General features: G+C 42.9%; 1 protein-coding gene across 4 annotated transcripts; it reads left to right on the top strand.

The window, feature by feature from the left end:
* The first annotated feature begins 3646 nt into the window (after positions 1-3646).
* Positions 3647-17421, top strand: zmynd8 (zinc finger, MYND-type containing 8). Of its 4 annotated transcripts, XM_084028154.1 has the most exons (21): positions 3647-3745; positions 8196-8272; positions 8500-8651; positions 10615-10836; positions 11033-11146; positions 11537-11602; positions 11796-11888; positions 11991-12078; positions 12262-12317; positions 12408-12485; positions 12607-12722; positions 12801-13300; positions 13377-13511; positions 13685-13840; positions 13988-14518; positions 14725-15246; positions 15454-15650; positions 15961-16041; positions 16136-16214; positions 16314-16553; positions 16722-17421. In XM_084028154.1, exons 1-21 carry the CDS (start codon positions 3732-3734, stop codon positions 16892-16894), a joined length of 3690 nt encoding a protein of 1229 aa, XP_083884280.1. In that variant the 5' UTR covers positions 3647-3731; the 3' UTR covers positions 16895-17421. The 4 variants fall into 4 exon arrangements, with proteins under 4 accessions (XP_083884280.1, XP_083884281.1, XP_083884283.1 ...); XM_084028155.1 differs by lacking the exon at positions 11537-11602 and having other exon boundaries at positions 3648-3745; XM_084028156.1 differs by lacking the exons at positions 3647-3745; positions 8196-8272; positions 8500-8651 and having other exon boundaries at positions 10818-10836; positions 11960-12078.
* The last annotated feature ends 386 nt before the right edge of the window (positions 17422-17807 follow it).

Genomic DNA, 17807 nt, shown 5'->3' with positions numbered 1-17807 from the left:
GAATAAGGCCTCAATACATTATTCACCATATAGATGAAAACAATTAATCCAGATCGAGGCAGATTGTTTCCTGGTGTGAGATGATTCATGACATAATGTAACAAATTAAAAAATGCCTCATGCTTTTTTGTTGTGTGTATGTTTTTGGTCTGATGTCTTCCTGAGAGAGAGAGAGAGAGAGCCTCCGTTACTTTGCTAAAGAGGGGCCCCAGTGGCCCTCTGTTTGTGTCCCTTCCCCCACAAAACATGGCAAACTGACCTTCCCCCTCAGTGTGAGACACTTTATCCCCTCCCCCTCCCTACTCAGCCTCTCTACTTTGAAAGGACAGGAGATAACAGTTTGAAAGGACAGGAGATAGCCCCATAATCATTAATGTATTCAGATTAGTTTACCTGCAAACAGCTAACAGCATGCCTTTCTTTGCTCCAAGCCCAATCCCAACCCCCCCACATTTGCAACGCTATGCAGATGCAATAAAGCACAGGGGAAAAAAACAGATTGCATACCAGCTATAACACAGATTATAACTAAACAAGATGACATAACGTAGTTTTAAATATAAAATCCAGGTTAACAAACGTCCTATAGGTCCAAAAAACAAGTTTAAAGTTTGGTAAAACACATTCATTATCTTATAAGTTGCTGGAATTTGAATTGTTTTTTATTTTTTTTATAAAGAGAATGAAAACATTCATATAATGAAGTTTTATTTAATCAAGCCACTAAAACACAGCTGAGACACAGATAGTTAGACATTTAACGGTAACTGGAGATTCTGATCCATATCCTAAAATCTATTTTGATTGTCGAAATAAAAAATAAAATAAAAAAAACACTTTAAAAAACATATAAACGTCTCATGAATAGCAGCTAGTGTCATTTATGATACAGGTATTGCCTTAGAAACCAACAGTATAAAGTGAAGGCCCAGTCTATTAACCAATACGTTGATAGAGAAAGATTTTGCATAGCAGACTTTCATCTGGTTAACTTAATTAATGTGTTCAAAAACATCTCCTCAAAGCACGCGCACATGTATTATGTCCAAGGCCTTGATTTCCGGGGAGACTTCAAAGCTATAAAGGTCTGACCCGAGCAGCCAAAGTCTAGCGACGGCGCCATCTTGGGGGCTGCGGGGCTCGTTACGAGTTAGTAAAACTGGCCGGTCGTCGTCGTCTCTGCTCGCCGGACACCAAACGGTAACTCACGGCAGAGGCTGACAAATACAGACACCAAGTACCTGTTACGTTTTTGTTGTGTAACTATCACTATTAATGACGTTATTATCGTTAAAACATCATAAATGGACCGACGAAGTCCTCAAGCTCGTCCCCGTTGAAGGTCTCGCGAGATCGTAGATGCTTAACCCCAGTTAACATGAATTTAAGCTAACTCATCAGCTAATTTACTAATTAACGTTATTACGAGTTAATTATGGGGGGGAGGGCACGTTAGCGGAACCTGGCGAGAGATACCGCGTGAAAAGCTCCACTATATAAAGTAACCTTCGTGTATGTTTGTTTATTTTGTATTAAGTTACCGTAGTTAACGTTAGTCGGCTTTATTAGGCGTTAATGTAGCTGTTTAGCTAGCAACGGGAGGAGATTTGCAAGGTAAAACCTAATACGACTATCTTAACTTTGGTGTCGTTTTACAGTAAGACGTCGTGCTAAACTATTTCGGTATCATTACTTTGATGACATCCATATATATATATATATATATATATATATATATATATATATATATATATATATATATATATATATATAGTGTGGATGTCATAATAAAATGTATTATTTGAAATTATTTATTTTGTGGGTCTCGACGTGAATAATTGGTTTGTGAATCTCTGGGCTCGTGTCCACTGAGCTGTTATACCGTTTCGCCACTAGAGGTCGCTGCTGCCTTTCTTCCTGCAGAAGGAGCGAGGTGCAGGTAGATGCTTCTCAGTAGTCAAACCTTATACATGACAAAAAGCAGAATACAGTTAGCCTTGTCGCTCTGTGAAACAAACAATGAATTCCAGCATGTCATATTTTACCTCCAGAGAAACAATACTTTGTTTTCAACCTAAAAATTAATTAACCACATATATTATGTATGATCTTAATGCTTCCTGCTATTATGCATGCCACATGACAACAGAGTGATTTATGTCTGTCTAAAGTGGTGGATAATCTATTCTGCTGTTCACTGTTACCTAGGCGGTGTTACTGATGGCTAAGTTTTATATCGTGATCATAATTTACCAGTTCCAGTTTAGCTTTGACAATAAGTGTAATGTAAGTACCCTTATGTGTGACAAGTACAGACTTCTAGAGACAAGTAGTCTAGTAAAGTAGTAACAATTCATCGAAAATAGATCAGTGGATAATTTGCTTACAGGTAGCATTATCCAAATGTTTTTGATAAGCACTTTACATAGATTTACATAGATTTATCTATCTATCCCTGATATGCTGTTATCACAACAGCAGTACAAGAATGAACCAAACTGAACAAAGTATATCCAAACACAAGTACTAACATAAGAGTAGGAAGTAAAAGGGTATGCCCATTAAACATGCAAACAGATTTCCAATTGCTGTAATCTGTGCAAAATTAATGTAAACTATTCTTCCTATTGCTATGCAATTAGTAATGCTAGTTTTTCTATTTATCTTATGTCTTTTTTAGCAAGACACTAAATCCCCTCCTGCTACTTGCCGTGTTTGTGTTGACAGCTCTCTGGTTCATGCAGTATGTGTGTGGGAGCTGCACACAACTTAAGTCACAAATTATTTATAACACTGTGAAATATGTAAGAAAAAAAAATGCTGTTCTTTACTAGCTAACGACATGGTGAAAGTGAAAATAAAAATCAGATTAGGTGAGAAAATGATATGAAAACTTTCCTACAAATTTCTGTGTTGTAACACATAATAAATATAACATCACATTTATAAAGATATACATTAGGTCAACAAAAAAGAAAACAAGAATAAGTGTATTCTGTGGTACAAAACATTTTATTGTCAGTCATTTAAAATCTCCACCAATTGTGCTCCACGGTGGAACTGAAAGTCACTGTTTCTTTAACAGGACAACCTTGGCCTATGTGGAACCACATTGTCACCATGTGATCAAACCAGTTCAAAAAGCCAGCGTCAGACAGATCACATGACTGAAATTGTGTCTGCATTTTTTAAGCATTGTTATTAAACCCTTATGGGCCAATGAAACAGAACATATTTCATTAAGTGCCTGTTATTAACTGCTTTTATTTACACGGTAGTTTTTTTGATGGAAGCTTGAGTTTGAGGGTGGGAGCTAGTGAGGCCCATTTCCTGCTTAGGAATACAGCCACATGCCTGTTCTTGGTGTGCACACTTCTTAACTACACCTACTTTATAGTGAACAAACAGTAACAGCTGTATGCAGTCGTCTTTGTGGCTGATAGGTGTGCAGAGCCTGACTACTTTGATGTGGGCCTAGCTCCCCTTGCTCTGAGTGCTGCGTTTAAGCTCGCCTGTGCTAAACAATAGACAAGCAGCCAGGAAATGCGCTAGCCAATCAGCAGCGGCCTTACATTCCGTCGGCCTGCGTGGCCACTCTCAGAGTGCCTTATATCGCAGCAGTGAGTCGGACAGCTTGGAGAGCCGTGGCTGTGCTCTGAGCAGGGTGAGGGCTGACAGGGCTGTCCTCCATGTTTTAATAAGCATTGACATATCACACAGAGTTTGTAGCCATGCATCCACAGAGGTAAGCCTTATTTTCATTCTTTTACATATACAACACTGTTGATAAGGCACCCAGCCACTGTGTGTGAGATCCGTGCCTGAGCAATAATACAGGTTTGTCTGACAGAATGGGGGAGGGGGAAGAGTATTTGTCACCCCACAGCATTGGAGTGGAGCTTGGAAGGAGAGCATAGCATGGTACAGCACACCACACTGCCTCTGCTAGCTGGATGGCCGTCTGGACACATACAGTAAGGGGGGCCACAGGTCAAGTGGAAGGTCATTGCGTATTCACAGTAGACAACCTGCTTTCTTTTCTCAAGATCAAAGAGAGGATTTGAGTTTTTTGTGGGCTGCCCCTGGCCTCGGCTGTCAAGATGGCAGGCCTGGTGAGGGATCCAGGCAGGATGGGAGAGGCAGGGAGCAGCGCAGGGGGGGAGTCCCCAGAGGAATTAACAGATGGTAAACTGACAGCACAGCAAGTTTAATTTAGGCCTCAAACTGGCACGGGAGCAAGGCAGCAGGGCACTGTTGTTAGCTGATTGCCAGACCGACGTGGCAATGACAAACACAAGATTGTAAACTCTACTTGTCTAATTTTTCTACACTTCACTCAGGACCCAGTTCACCTCACCACGAGTTCCTTTTCCCCCCCTTTTGGTGAATAAGAAAAAACAGGCTTTTAAACAGGCCTAAACCTGTAAGCTGCTCAACAGTTTTCTAAAATACCAATAAACTGCGGACTAAATATGCCGTAGCAGCTTATTTATCCCAGGGTTGGAGGAATCGCCTGAGCCTAATGGTGTGCACTGCCTCCCAGTGTTGTTCTCTGCTGCCGAGTGTCAGCCATTTTAGAGAGCTTCCCCTTTCTGTCCCTCTGCTCCAAGCACACTGAGTATTTGTATGTGAGAGAGAAGGAAAGAAGGGAAGGACTTCCTCTGAAAAAAAGGCTCTGCATAGAAACCTCATCTCATCCAGAGGGGCTTGAAAGCCTGTCTGAAGTCGACAAGGTTAGATTGAATTCTGTTTATATGGAATGTTGTGGATGTTGTCATTTTGTGTGCATGAATCAGATAAAAAAAAAATATTTGAATTTACTTAATGATTGTATCTATATTTCTACCACTTCATCAATGCTGTTATTTTATTCTTGAACGTTTAATCTATTCCAGATGGAATGTTTTGTCATTATGAGTGGATGATGTCTGACAAAGGCTCTGTTTTAAATACAACCAGGTGAACTATGGCCTGGACATAATGGCGCTCATAATATTGCTTGACCAGAGTTGAGGAGCACTCTGCATTGACTGAAACCCCCCCCCCCCCACCACCTCTCCCCCTTGTCAATGGTGCTTGGTAATTCGTCTAATCCCTTCATTCCACGATGGGGTGAGGATTGCTGTGGACTGACTCACAGCCTATTGAGCTCGGTGTCTTGAACGCACCACCGGTGGACCTTCTCGGACCAGCGTTGATGATGCCATTTTGGCCTCGGCGTGTTTCTGTTTTCAAGGAGGGTTTATACTTCTGAATATGTGTACGTGCTTTAAACCCTGTGTTGATTAAAACGCGACGCGATCGCAAACGGAAGCGGCTTCCACAAATGTATACCCGTTCCCCTCGGGGTGTTTTATTTATGTATTTGTTGGCTTCCTATCCGCTCACACAGATGCAGATTATGAGACAGTGTATGTTAAAGAAGCATTGCGGAGGGTGGGAGGGTGTTATTCCTTCCATGCTGTCTGGGAGGCCTGTGACATTTCCAGTCCCGTCTTTGTGTCCAGTGTTAGGCCCATGCCGCATATCAACATGCTGGGGCACATAATAAGCTGCATGTGGTCTTTTACAGCAGATTCGACTTGTGCTGTGTGTACGTGCTGTGTGTGCGGCGCGCACAGTGGTCAGAGAGAGAGAGAGGGAGAGAGAGAGATAGAGAGAGAGAGAGAGAGAGTGTTCAAAATGGATGCCATACACACACTGGCTGAGAGCACAGCGAGGGAGGGAATCTGATCCTCTCCCTGTCAAGAGCTGCATCTTACATGTCTGATAAAAGGTACAGGGGCTGCTATGTGGTGGTGGTGGTGTCTGTATGGCTTTTTCAAGGGGAGTGAGAGACTTGGGTTTTTCAGGAGGGTTTTTGTAGCAAACAGTGAGGAGCAGTCCTCTCTGCATTGCAGCACTGTGGCTGAGGAGAGCGGGGAGAAGAGAGCCTGTGTGGCACACCAAGCCGAGCACCCAATCAGGCACCTCCGTGTGGTGCTCAAGCCAATCGGCAGCCTGCAGCCGAGGTTAAAGATTGACAATTGCAAGGAGAGAGCAGCAGGGAGAGAAGGCCTTCTGGGAAACCTGGACCCATCTTTTCCCTCATCCCCCAACGCCCTCAATAATTGAAAAAGATTAAAGAATAGGCTGAAGAATCTGTATCTGAGTGAGGATTTAAAAAAAAAAAAAAGGTATGCTTGTTGATTTCCTACATTGAAGCATTGGTGTTGTGGCAATGGTGGGTGTGGAAAGGGTTGTAACAGTAGGTTACAATAGGCTGTTTGTGTGCTCTGTGGTCTTTGATTTAAAAATGTCTTCGTCAGGATTGGGCAGTATTGATTTACGTCCTTGTGCCTTTGCCTGTCTTTCTCTTTGTCTTGCTGTGTTTCCTGCTCTGGACAGGAGCAGATTTTGCTGGGGTAGCTTGTCTGAGGCTGTCCAGACAGGTTAGAGGAGGAGGCCAGTAAAGCCATTTCTCTGCACATGCATCTCCCGTCTGTGTCTGCAGATGTGCTGTGTTCATGTCTGATATTTCATCCTGCTTTAGTGATGGAGGAGCAGGAGGTGTAAGGGGGGGGGGGGGGGTTGTATTATTTGTGTTTTCGGTGAATGATTGTCGATTTTTCACACACAAAAACATTCAAATTGTGCTTTGCTCAGGGGAAGTCGAATTGGCAGAACGGTGAGGCCAGTGCATCTGCTGTGGGCATTAGAGAAAATGGCAACTATGATAGGCTCGACAAGAGCGCACCTGAAAGCCAAGGTGAATCATCTCGAACTGATACAGAAAAAAACCTGTTGGGCAGATTTTGAATAGAGGCTGATTCACAGCACACCCTGCGTTTCAAGGAAACGTTTCATAACGTAGCTGTGATTGTGCAATCCATTACGAGATGGTGTCTCTTATGAGGTCACTTGATCAATGGATGTTGCTGGTTGCTTTTAAACACCAGGGGAAGCAGGCTATTTTACATGCTTTTGCGTGCACTTGCTGGACGTCAGAAGGTTCGGACACTGCAGATTCTACTGTTCTGTGTTGTCAAGTTTACTATTTATAGATCCGTGGTCACTGGAGAGAGGCGCTTGCTTGTTTATGAGTGGAGAATGGCCCTACACATTGAGCTGCCAGTGTTGGTTATCTTTTGCTTTAATTGAGTTTAAACTAGTGTGAACGTCTGACCGAGTCACCAGGATGTGGTCTGATTCTACTTTAGAGCGTAACAGTGTTATTTGGATGTGTCTTTAAGGTGTTGGTGTTTGCTTTGAGTCATATAATAGCCGTTATGAGTACTGTCATTCATGACGAGGCTTGAAGGTTGTAGTTAGTTTGGAAAAAAAGTGTTTTTATGTGCTTTGTCTCTTTTTTGGCACATGAATTACATAAATACTTATATTTACACACACTCACATATTTATATATATATATAAAATTCTTGTTGCAACCCACTACTGGTGACAATTGAATTTACTGGATTATATCAATCTTATGAATCGTATCCTTCGTAACATATGTAATGAGCATGGCACGTTGTCAGAAGTAATGGTTTGAAAGATGGGTTTCAATGTCAGTTTTTACAGAGGATTTATGTATATTATTTATTTTCTGTGACTACACGAGCAGCCCAAGTATAAACCATAATCATATTAATGTCAAAAGACAGTCTGCTGGAAACATTGACCTTTCCTGTCTAGAATGAGCTCATTGCAGTAGGACGAGGGAAATGTATCACGAAGTAGGTGGGACTGATTAATAACAAACTCCTGCAGGAACGTATTACTGTCACGTTTTACATGTAGCATGTAACTGAAGGTCACTAGTAATCTAGACTGTTTGATTCCTTTGGCACCTTGTCAGGCATGCAGTCAGTTGTGTTTGGTGATATATAAGATTTGACCTCAGTTGAGGAAATTTTGCACTATTTGGCCACTTTGATATATGAAATATTTTAAATATATCGGTCAAATCTCTAGATCCTCGCTAGGCTAATCAACTGTGATGTTGCATGAAGATAATCGTTCTCTACACACCATGGACACCATTTTTCTCTTTTATGAGATAGAGTGCAGTAGAGAGCTGACAGGAAGTGAGCGGCCAACATCTTAAACTCCTTGACAGCGAGGATGACCCAAATACAATATACCTCTAAATAAAGTGTGACGAGAGGCTGTGTTTACTGGTAAACCTTTGACAATGCTCCTTTTTGCATCAGCGTGGCAGAGGAGGAGGAGGAGGAGGAGAAGACTGAGATTACAACGGGAGAAATGGAGATCTCAACACGATCCAAAGGTAAGAACATACAGTACGATACAGGCTTGTTTGTTGCAAAGCTCTGCTTCTACACGCAGTAATGTAAGTGCTTTTGTCTTGGTTTTCTATTACGTAACCATGCCGATGCCTTCAGCCCACAGTGAGACTGCAGGAAAGCTGTGGTGTGTGTTCTGGTATTTCTTTCCTGCTTGGGTCATCACTCTTCCTTTCCTGGTTTGTGTAATCTTTGACCTTTTTGTCTGCAGTTTCAGACACAGGGTCAACAGAGCGGATGACCCAAAAACGAAAGATGCCGAGTCCCTCTCACTCATCTAATGGTCACTCGTCTGCTGAAACGTCCCCCTGCCCGATGAAAAAGAAGAAGAAACCAGGTGCTGTTAGCAGCAGTAAAGACCAGGTAACAACCCCCGAAAAAACAGGACTTAAATCAGCCGTCGCCCCCCAAACTGATTGATTGTCTTTATTCAGACCTGAGCCGCAACGTTTGAGAAGTTTCACCAAGAGGTAATCAATCATCATGGGGCAGCTGTGGCTCAGTGGGTACGGCAGGTTGTCCTTTAACCACAAGGTTGCTGGTTAGATCCCCGGCTGTCCACATGTTGAAGTGTCCAATGCTTAGGAAGGGTTAAATGCAGAGGTCACATTACATGTATGTACCTGTGACCGTTTTAATAAAACGTGAATAAACTGTTTATGCAATTTTATTCAAAGGTTGGTTCAATCAAATCAATAAAGCACATTTTGGTGTTGGCTTACAGCCAAAGGGGATAGTTACCACTGAGACTTTGTGAGCTCCATGCATCCAAAAAGATCACATTAAAATGAGGTATTACAGCTGAATTAATAATAAGTACTATGAAACAGTTCGCTTTATGTGTTGTCATATTGAGGATAGTTTAACCCCAGATGAACATGCATCAAATCAACATGAGATTAACAAATACTTTTGTTCGGAGGGTACTTTTCAGTATTAAAACAATTCTGTGAATCAGACATCAACAACACACATATCTGTGTGACAATCTTACTCAGGGATACATTTGCATCTCTGTATTTTAATAAAAGGCACAGTTCCAAACCTCCAAACCTAGAAGTCGCCCAGTATAACCTGTCAGTAGCTCCATTGGAGCACACAGGGCTCCAATGGACATGTGCCACTCCTCCCATTACATTTCCCCAGTTTGCTCCAGGGTTGAGACAAAGTGATATTGTGTCCTGCTTTATATTATTGCAAAACTGGCATCGGTGGCACTTACACTCTCTTGTGATAGCCTTCTGAGGCAGAGGGATTTATTTATGTCCGCTTCACAAGCATTTCAGCTCTGAATCTGTTCAATGTGTTGGTTGTTTGTGGCCGTTTGAATAAAAGCACATGTTTGCATGTAACTGAAAGTATATGCAGATGAATACATGCTGTTTCAGTAATGTTGTGAATCTGATTCCTCATACTACCAGGAGCTAAATATTGCATTATTATTATAACTAGGGTAGTGCCCGTTGAAAAAACATAACATAATAACTAACAAATCTGCATTTTAGTCAAGTTCAAGTAAAGCATGGATTTATTAAGTGGGAAAAAACATACAATTTGTGCTGCAATGGAAGATTGGTTTTGTTCCTGTGGGCTAAATGCTTGTGATGCTATCCATTATTAATTAAGTGTTATTTATATGTTTTATATATATGTGTATATATATTCTGCTACAGAGTGCTGTGTGTTTGTTATTCAAAGGTAATTAATATTGAATGTGTCCAAATTGCACCGAATTTGAAAAAGCACTGCATTCTGTCCCCAGCAATACACTTACCAAGTTCTCAAGATATATTGTTTTATAGTTAAATATATATATATATATCTTAATGTTATCCTGTGATTTCCACATCTTGTCTGCTCCATTCAGATCTAAATAATTTAGTATTTCAGGGCACTAAAGCCTATTAACTTGTTATATTTAGGACGGTCTGAATTCACATTTTTGTTGTACGCAGTTAAATCTCATTGGTTCCTTCTGGTCATAGTTCATATGTTTGAAATGTGTATGAAAGTGTGACACATATCCTTTGCTACCATTGTGTTTGTAAATGCACAGTCGGTGAATGATTGCGAGTGTCTTACACTCCTACACCTTTCGTAAATGATTAGTCGCCATTGGAAATACCAGTTTAATCAAGGCTGTCCACACCGTTTACCCTTCTACACGTTGGTGATGGCCACATTCTGAACCCAGTCCACGTCTAACACTCATAGCAGTGTGAGCTTTGTTCATTTTTTTGATGCTGTGCATGTCTGCTTGGCTTCTCTAATGTCTGGCCGGATTTTAACCTTCCACAACTTTGTCTTTCTTTTGCCTGCATTCCAGTCAGAACTAAGACATGGTCCCTTTTACTATGTGAAGCAGCCAGCACTCACCACAGACCCTGTTGATGTTGTACCGCAGGACGGCAGGAACGACTTCTACTGCTGGCTGTGCCACCGCGAGGGCCAGGTGCTCTGCTGTGAGCTCTGCCCCAGGGTGTACCACGCCAAGTGCCTCAAACTACCAGCCGAGCCCGAGGGCGACTGGTTCTGTCCGGAGTGTGAGGTACTCGCCCAGGAATGTGTGTCGTGGGAAGCGTGTTGCAAAAACCATATTTCCAGGCCTCGAGTCAAAACGTGTCTGAATATTTCTTTAATTTTCCCGAGGGCCTGTCAGCAAGTTTGGACGCAAAGTGGTAAAAACCTGTTCTCTGCAACAACAAAACAATGTTTTCAACTATTTTCCTCTTGGTGTCTTTCAGAAAATAACAGTTGCTGAGTGTATAGAGACTCAGAGCAAAGCCATGATGATGCTTACTATAGAGCAGCTGTCTTACCTCCTAAAGTTTGCCCTTCAGAAGATGAAGCAGCCAGGTGTAAGTACTCTGGTCCCTCTGTCTTTCTCGGGAATTCATGCTACTAAACTGATTATATTGTGTTGTGGCAGACAGTGTACACTCTATATTCTCATTTCTGCCGTTTCTAATTATGCACTCGGATGTATCACTTAGGAATGCTTAATTTTTTAGATTTGCTTTTGCGACCATCATATTCCCCCCAGTTGCTAAGATCTGCACCCTGACGTACTTCCTGTCCACATATCAGTGCAGCATGATATGTTATTGATCTGCATGTGCAAATTGTTTCTTGTAACAGAACTAACAATCAGTCATTGTACTATAATGGGCCTGTCATGACTGGAAACCATGAAGGTAACCATGCTAGCTGGTGGTGAGGATACAGCTGCCCCTCTCACTCTCTTTCAGGATCATCCCCGCTTGTCATCTCGCTCCCCCCATGCAGCTTCCACGCAGAGAAAGACTTTTAATTGGGTAATCAATTACACTAACAAGACCCCTTCATGATTTCTTCCTCCACTGGTTTTTCCAGCTTTTGTTTGATGCGGCTTTTAGATGTTTCTTTAGTTGTAGCATGGTGGTAGCATGTTCATGTGCGGTAGAGGGGAAGGTCGAGCCGTGAGTCTGTTTTCCTTCACTTTCCTTTCTGTCAACTCTTCTCCTGCAGACCGAACCATTCCAGAAACCCGTCTCTCTTGAGCAGCATCCGGATTATGCAGAGTACATATTTCACCCTATGGATCTTTGCACACTTGAGAAGGTAAACCACAAGCTGTCACATATGTTTTTTCTTTGATAATATGAATTTAGCACCATTAAAAAGTTTGTCAGTCGGCCACCATCTTTTCTTGTTGCACTGCAGAATATTAAAAAGAAAATGTATGGCTGCACAGAGGCCTTCTTGGCAGATGCAAAATGGATTTTGCACAACTGTATTATATACAATGGAGGTATGTTTCATTGTGAGAAACCATATTTAAGAATAATCCAGCAGACTAAATCACAATTTACTCAGAAAGATGAATTTGGTAAACTGACGTTGCTGTTATAATCCCTTATGTAACAATAATATTAAATCATCACCATGTCCTGCGTGTATTTAATAGTTTAACATAAATGTATGTCTGTTTCAGGCAATCACAAACTCACAGCTACGGCTAAAGTGATCGTGAAAATCTGTGAACATGAGGTGGGTTTGTGATCTGCGTCAGAAAATCATCTTCTTGTGTTGTCCTACACGTGATGTAATCCCATGTTTCTTCTGATTCTCTGATTGCAGATGAATGAGATCGAAGTTTGTCCCGAGTGTTATCTGTCTGCTTGCCAAAAGAGAGACAACTGGTTCTGTGAGCCTTGTGTAAGCTAGTTGAGCAACTTGGGAAGTGTCTGTTGATGATTCCACCAGATTGTTTACCCTTTTAAACATAGATCGCTGGAATACAACCACTTAGTTCCAGTGTTTTACTGTATGTCTGCAGAGTAACCCACACCCTCTAGTGTGGGCGAAACTGAAAGGATTTCCATTCTGGCCTGCTAAAGCTCTGCGGGACAAAGACGGACAGGTGGACGCTCGCTTTTTTGGACAGCACGACAGGTACGACCCTTTTGTGCTTCGGTCACTCAGCTACTTTGGCACGTTTCATGCCGTCTTCATGATGTGTTTATCCTTTAGGGCGTGGGTGCCTTTAAACAATTGCTACCTCATGTCCAAAGAGATTCCATTCTCTGTGAAGAAGACCAAGAGCATCTTCAACAGTGCCATGCAAGAGATGGAGGTCTACGTGGAGAACATGAGAAAGAAGTTTGGGGTGTTTAACTACGCCCCCTTCAGGACGCCCTACACTCCCGAGAACAACTTCCAGATGCTGCTGGATCCCTCCAACCCCTCATCCACCCCGATCAAACCGGAGAAACAGGAGAAGATCAAGCTGAGCTTCGATATGACGGCATCGCCCAAGATCCCTTTGGCCAGGACCATGTTGTCTGGAGCTGGGGTGGGAGGGAGCACAGCAGGCCGGCGGCTCCCCCTCAGCGATATGCCTCGCTCCCCCATGAGCACCAACTCCTCTGCCCATACTGGTTCAGATGGGGAGACGGAGACAGCAGACAAGTCCCAGACAAAAGCTCCAAACAGCCTGTATAGTACAGGAGAAGAGTCCATGGACTGTACAGGTATTTCACCAGATGCATGTCTAGTGTATGTTGTGTGTCATGGGAGGAGACTTTAACAGCAAATATCTCTGAACAGCATCACCTGCCCATCATCGACCCTGCACCGCAGGCAGCTCCTTGGACAGCCCCAAACCATTCCACTCCCAAGCTCCCGGTGCCCCCAAGCAGGAGAAGACCCCGCCGACAGGAAGCATACTGAATCTCAATCTAGGTGAATCTTTTATGGCAATTATGTAATATGCATGAAAGCGTTTAATAATGGCCATTCTCCGTGAGAGAATACTGGTCACCACTGGACATATTTCTGCTAGAAATCCAGAGGAGATAGAATAGAAGTTTCTTGTGCAAATATTACTGTCGTCATTTTGCATTGTGTCCTTCCAGATCGGAGTAAAGCCGAAATGGACCTGAAGGAGCTCAGTGAAACGGTTCAGCAGAAACAAGGAGCCACACCGGTCCTCACGTCTCCAAAACGACAGATCAAGAGCCGTTTCCAGCTGAACTTGGACAAAACCATCGAGAGTTGCAAGGCACAGTTGGGTCAGTAGATTATGTACAGGGAAAAAAAAGCACTTCCTGAAGTACGTTTGATCCAGTTACTTGCTTAGTGTGCATGCTCCTCAGTAGCTGAACCTATAATATACTGAATGGCGGTGTGATATATCCCTCCTATTCCTTGTTTTGCAGGTATAGATGAGATCTCTGTCGATGTGTATAAAGGTGTGGAACACAGCGACACAGACGATTCTGATAAATCGGACTCCAGTGACAGCGAGTATGCCAGTGATGAGGAGCAAAAAACCAAGGACTGCCAGGATGCTGAACCCAATGATGACACTCAGAAGGAGCCGACCAAAAGTAAAGTCAAAGACGAGCTCTCTCACAGCCAAGATGAGGGTAAAGCTGATTCCCACGTGGCATCTGAGACTCCGGCAGGCGACGCCGCTCCAACGGCATCAGAGGCTTCAACTAAAGAGAAAATGAGTACAGATTCTGAAAAAGAGAGCCCAGAGAAGACCAAAGCACCTCCAGCATCACCGAGTCTCAGAGAGAGGCCTCAGGTGAAGGAGGAGGCAAAGCAGCCGGTCCAAGTGGAGGACTCTGACTCGGAGAGAGAGCTGGTGATTGACCTCGGAGAAGACCAAGGAGGCAAGGACAGGAAGAGGAGCAGGAAAGAGAACGCCGCTGTTAAAGAGTCGTCTGCTGGTAAACCTGAAGGTAAGAGTTGTCTGTTTCTTTGTTAAATAATCACACACATTGAATATAAGGTCTATTTGATTTCTGTCTCTTTTTTCTTTTTTGTCTTATTCTTGACGTTAAAGCACTGCAATAAAAGAGTTCTATTTTTAGCGTATGTAACACGTGGAACCATTACAACTTTGTAATGACTGGTCAAATGTGTGTGTATGTACTTTCCCTTGTAGGTAAAGCCCTGCCGTCATCCACACTGCCGTCTCAGAACAGTACAGCTCCCAACACACCCTCCAGTGCTTCCACACAGTCCCCTATGGCCATCCCCGTCACCATGGTCTCCTTCACTACTCCCTCACCCGCGACCATAAGCCTCTCAAACGTGTCCAGCGCCACCGCCACGCCCCCTTCCTCCTCCTCCTCGTCAGCCTCCTCCACCACACCGGCTTTGAAGAAACAGCGCCCTCTGCTGCCCAGAGAGACGGTGCCGGTGGTGCAGAGAGCCGTGGTGTGGAATCCCAGTGCCAAGTTTCAGACCTCCTCGCAGAAATGGCACATGCAGAAGGTGCAGCGTCAGCAGCAAAACCAGCAGCCTGTGGCAACCACGCAGACGCAGGCGTCATCTCCGCGGCAAAGCCAGGCTCAAGTGCCGACCCAAACGCAGGCCGCCGGGAACAGCGTGACGGCAGTGTCCTCGTCTTCAACACAGCAATCGTCTCAAAGCACACGCTATCAGACCAGACAGGCTGTGAAAGGTAGAGAAAAACCATTCCAGTATGGCTTTACACAGTGTGTGGGCCATTTATGTTTTAAATATTTATATACACAGTTTGTATTTAATCAAAATGGATTCATATAATACTGTTAAAATATTACAATTAACCCTCTACACCAACAAATGGGCTCATAAGTTGAGTTTCCCAACAGTAATGTTTCTGATTCATAGTGTTTTCTCATTCCAGCTGTTCAACAAAAAGACACTCCACTCAGCACGTCCACGTCGGCCATCACCCTGGTGTCCAGTAGTCCGTCTTCTGTCGCCATGATGGCAGCGTCAAGTTTAGGCACGGCTGCTTCATCGTCACCGGGGGCAACAGACCTGTATATCCCCACTGCCTCGGCGGATGTAGCGGCAGACATCGCCAAGTATACAAATAAAGTTAGTCACATTTACATTTGCTTTTGTAGGACGCCATATCCACTGGACTTTAGCACTGACGTCCTCCTCTGGATCAATACCTGAGATGAAAAGCAGCCTTCCCCGAGAGCAAAATCTGTGGGGGTGAAATGTAGAAATGTCTGGTGTCTGTCATAAACTGAGATCCAGTAGATACCTTTCAAACTACATATTTTACACAAAATGCCACATGAAGATGACAAAGACAAAGAAACCAGATTAACACCAATTGGCTCAATCCGTCAAATATTTTTTCCTTGAATCAGAATATCATAAGTCTCCTCTTTTTCAGATAATGGATGCAATCAAAGGGACAATGACTGAAATCTACAATGACCTTTCTAAGAGTACTTCAGGGAACACAATAGCAGAGGTGGGTGTTTCCTCTTGGCATTTTGAATACTATTTAGAGCACAACAGTGGAATGTGACCCTTAATGTACCCTAACCCATGGGTTTTTCCTCCAGATTAGACGACTGAGAATCGAAATAGAAAAATTACAGTGGCTGCATCAGCAAGAGTTGTCGGAAATGAAACACAATCTTGGTGAGTACTTTATGGATCAGCAAAAAAACTATACATGTGACCTTCACCCCCTCAAAACTGTATAATAAGTCTTACCTGTGTTTTATCATGTGAACGCAGAGCTGACAATGGCAGAGATGAGGCAAAGTCTGGAACAGGAGAGAGAGAGGTTGGTGACCGAGGTGAAAAAACAGACGGAGCTGGAGAAGCAGCAAGCAGTGGACGAGACGAAGAAGAAACAATGGTGTGCTAACTGCAGGAAAGAGGCCATCTTCTACTGCTGCTGGAACACCAGCTACTGTGATTACCCGTGTCAGCAGGCTCACTGGCCAGAACACATGAAGTCCTGCACTCAGTCAGGTAACAGCCCGGGCCGGCCTCAGCATGCTGCTCACACAAGCTAGGGCTATTTGGGTCTTTTTCTTCTGGCAGTTTCCCGTCCTTCGCTCACCTGCAGAATCGCCAGCCACATTTACACCTGACATTTTCAAACGTAATGCATATCTTTCACTTTTGTTCCATCTGTAGCGACAGCCCCACAGCAAGAACCTGAGGCTGAGTCGACAGCAGACCTCCCAAACAGAGGTTTAGGGCAGACTAGCAGTGGCCCGACTCTGAGAGACACGCCGGTCTCTGCACCATCAGACAAAGACTGTGACACGGAGAAGAGCACTGACAATGTCGCCGTCACTTTGTCCTAAACGGGTTAACCATACTTGAAAATGTAAATGTGTATAGATTCTTTTTCACTATATGTCTATGTAAATTGTTTTGTTCAAGCAGCTATTAAGGGAGCAATCTAAATTCTTTTTATTTATATATTTGTGTTTGCCTTTCAGGGCTCACATACTGCCCACAGTGCACAGTGGTCCTTACATTTTAAATGTGGAAACAAGACAGCAGATAGTTAGTAACCACTAGAGGGGGCAGTTTAAAAAAATGTATATTCACGCACTCCTTTGCAGTATATAGAGAGCTGTCAGTATAAAGATCTTCAGAGCATGCCTGAGTGTCACAAAACATACACATAGTGTAAAGGACAACAGTTAAACAGTTTGAGACTGCAAAAATGTAACCCATGCTAATGGACCACCCAGATTTAGAGTAGACTGTTGACAGAAATGTCTGTAAATTCCTTATTTTGTACTCTATGTTAATTTATTTGTTATTCTAATGTTGCCTGCTGTATACCGCAAGGAAAATAACAAATACAAACATTTGAAACAAGCTGTTTATTTGGTTGCAGTGTGGTCAAATTAGTTATGAAGCAGTTGGCAATACATTTGCATACCGTAGTTTCAATTTTAGCTTGAGGATATATATTGGTGTAAAACATTTGAACTTAATTTCGGAAACTCAAGTTCAGATGATACATCTTATAAAAACGTGTTCATGTGTTGGATTGATTTTGGTATATGTCAATTTTTATCAGATTATATATTGTCAATTTGATCAGATTATATATTGTCAGCTTCAAGCTGAGTGTATTCGTAACTCTTTAACAGCTGTGGTCTATTTTGCGAATTTCAGGACTTCAGAATTTAGGCATTAAATACTGATTCATGGGAGGTCAAATTATTTACTTCTGTATCAAATATCAGAAGAACAGCCACA

Source organism: Eutrigla gurnardus (genome assembly GCF_963514095.1).
Source record: "Eutrigla gurnardus genome assembly, chromosome: 2".
NCBI lineage: Eukaryota > Metazoa > Chordata > Actinopteri > Perciformes > Triglidae > Eutrigla > Eutrigla gurnardus.
Note: the sequence above shows the minus strand (reverse complement) of the source record. Positions and strands in the feature narration are given on the sequence as shown.

Excerpts from the sequence above, each read along its gene's own strand:
- zmynd8 (XM_084028154.1), top strand. Across the intron at positions 11,889-11,990 it reads ATCTTTGCACACTTGAGAAG|AATATTAAAAAGAAAATGTA; the intron begins GTAAACCACAAG and ends GTTGCACTGCAG. Across the intron at positions 16,554-16,721 it reads GAAGTCCTGCACTCAGTCAG|CGACAGCCCCACAGCAAGAA; the intron begins GTAACAGCCCGG and ends TTCCATCTGTAG.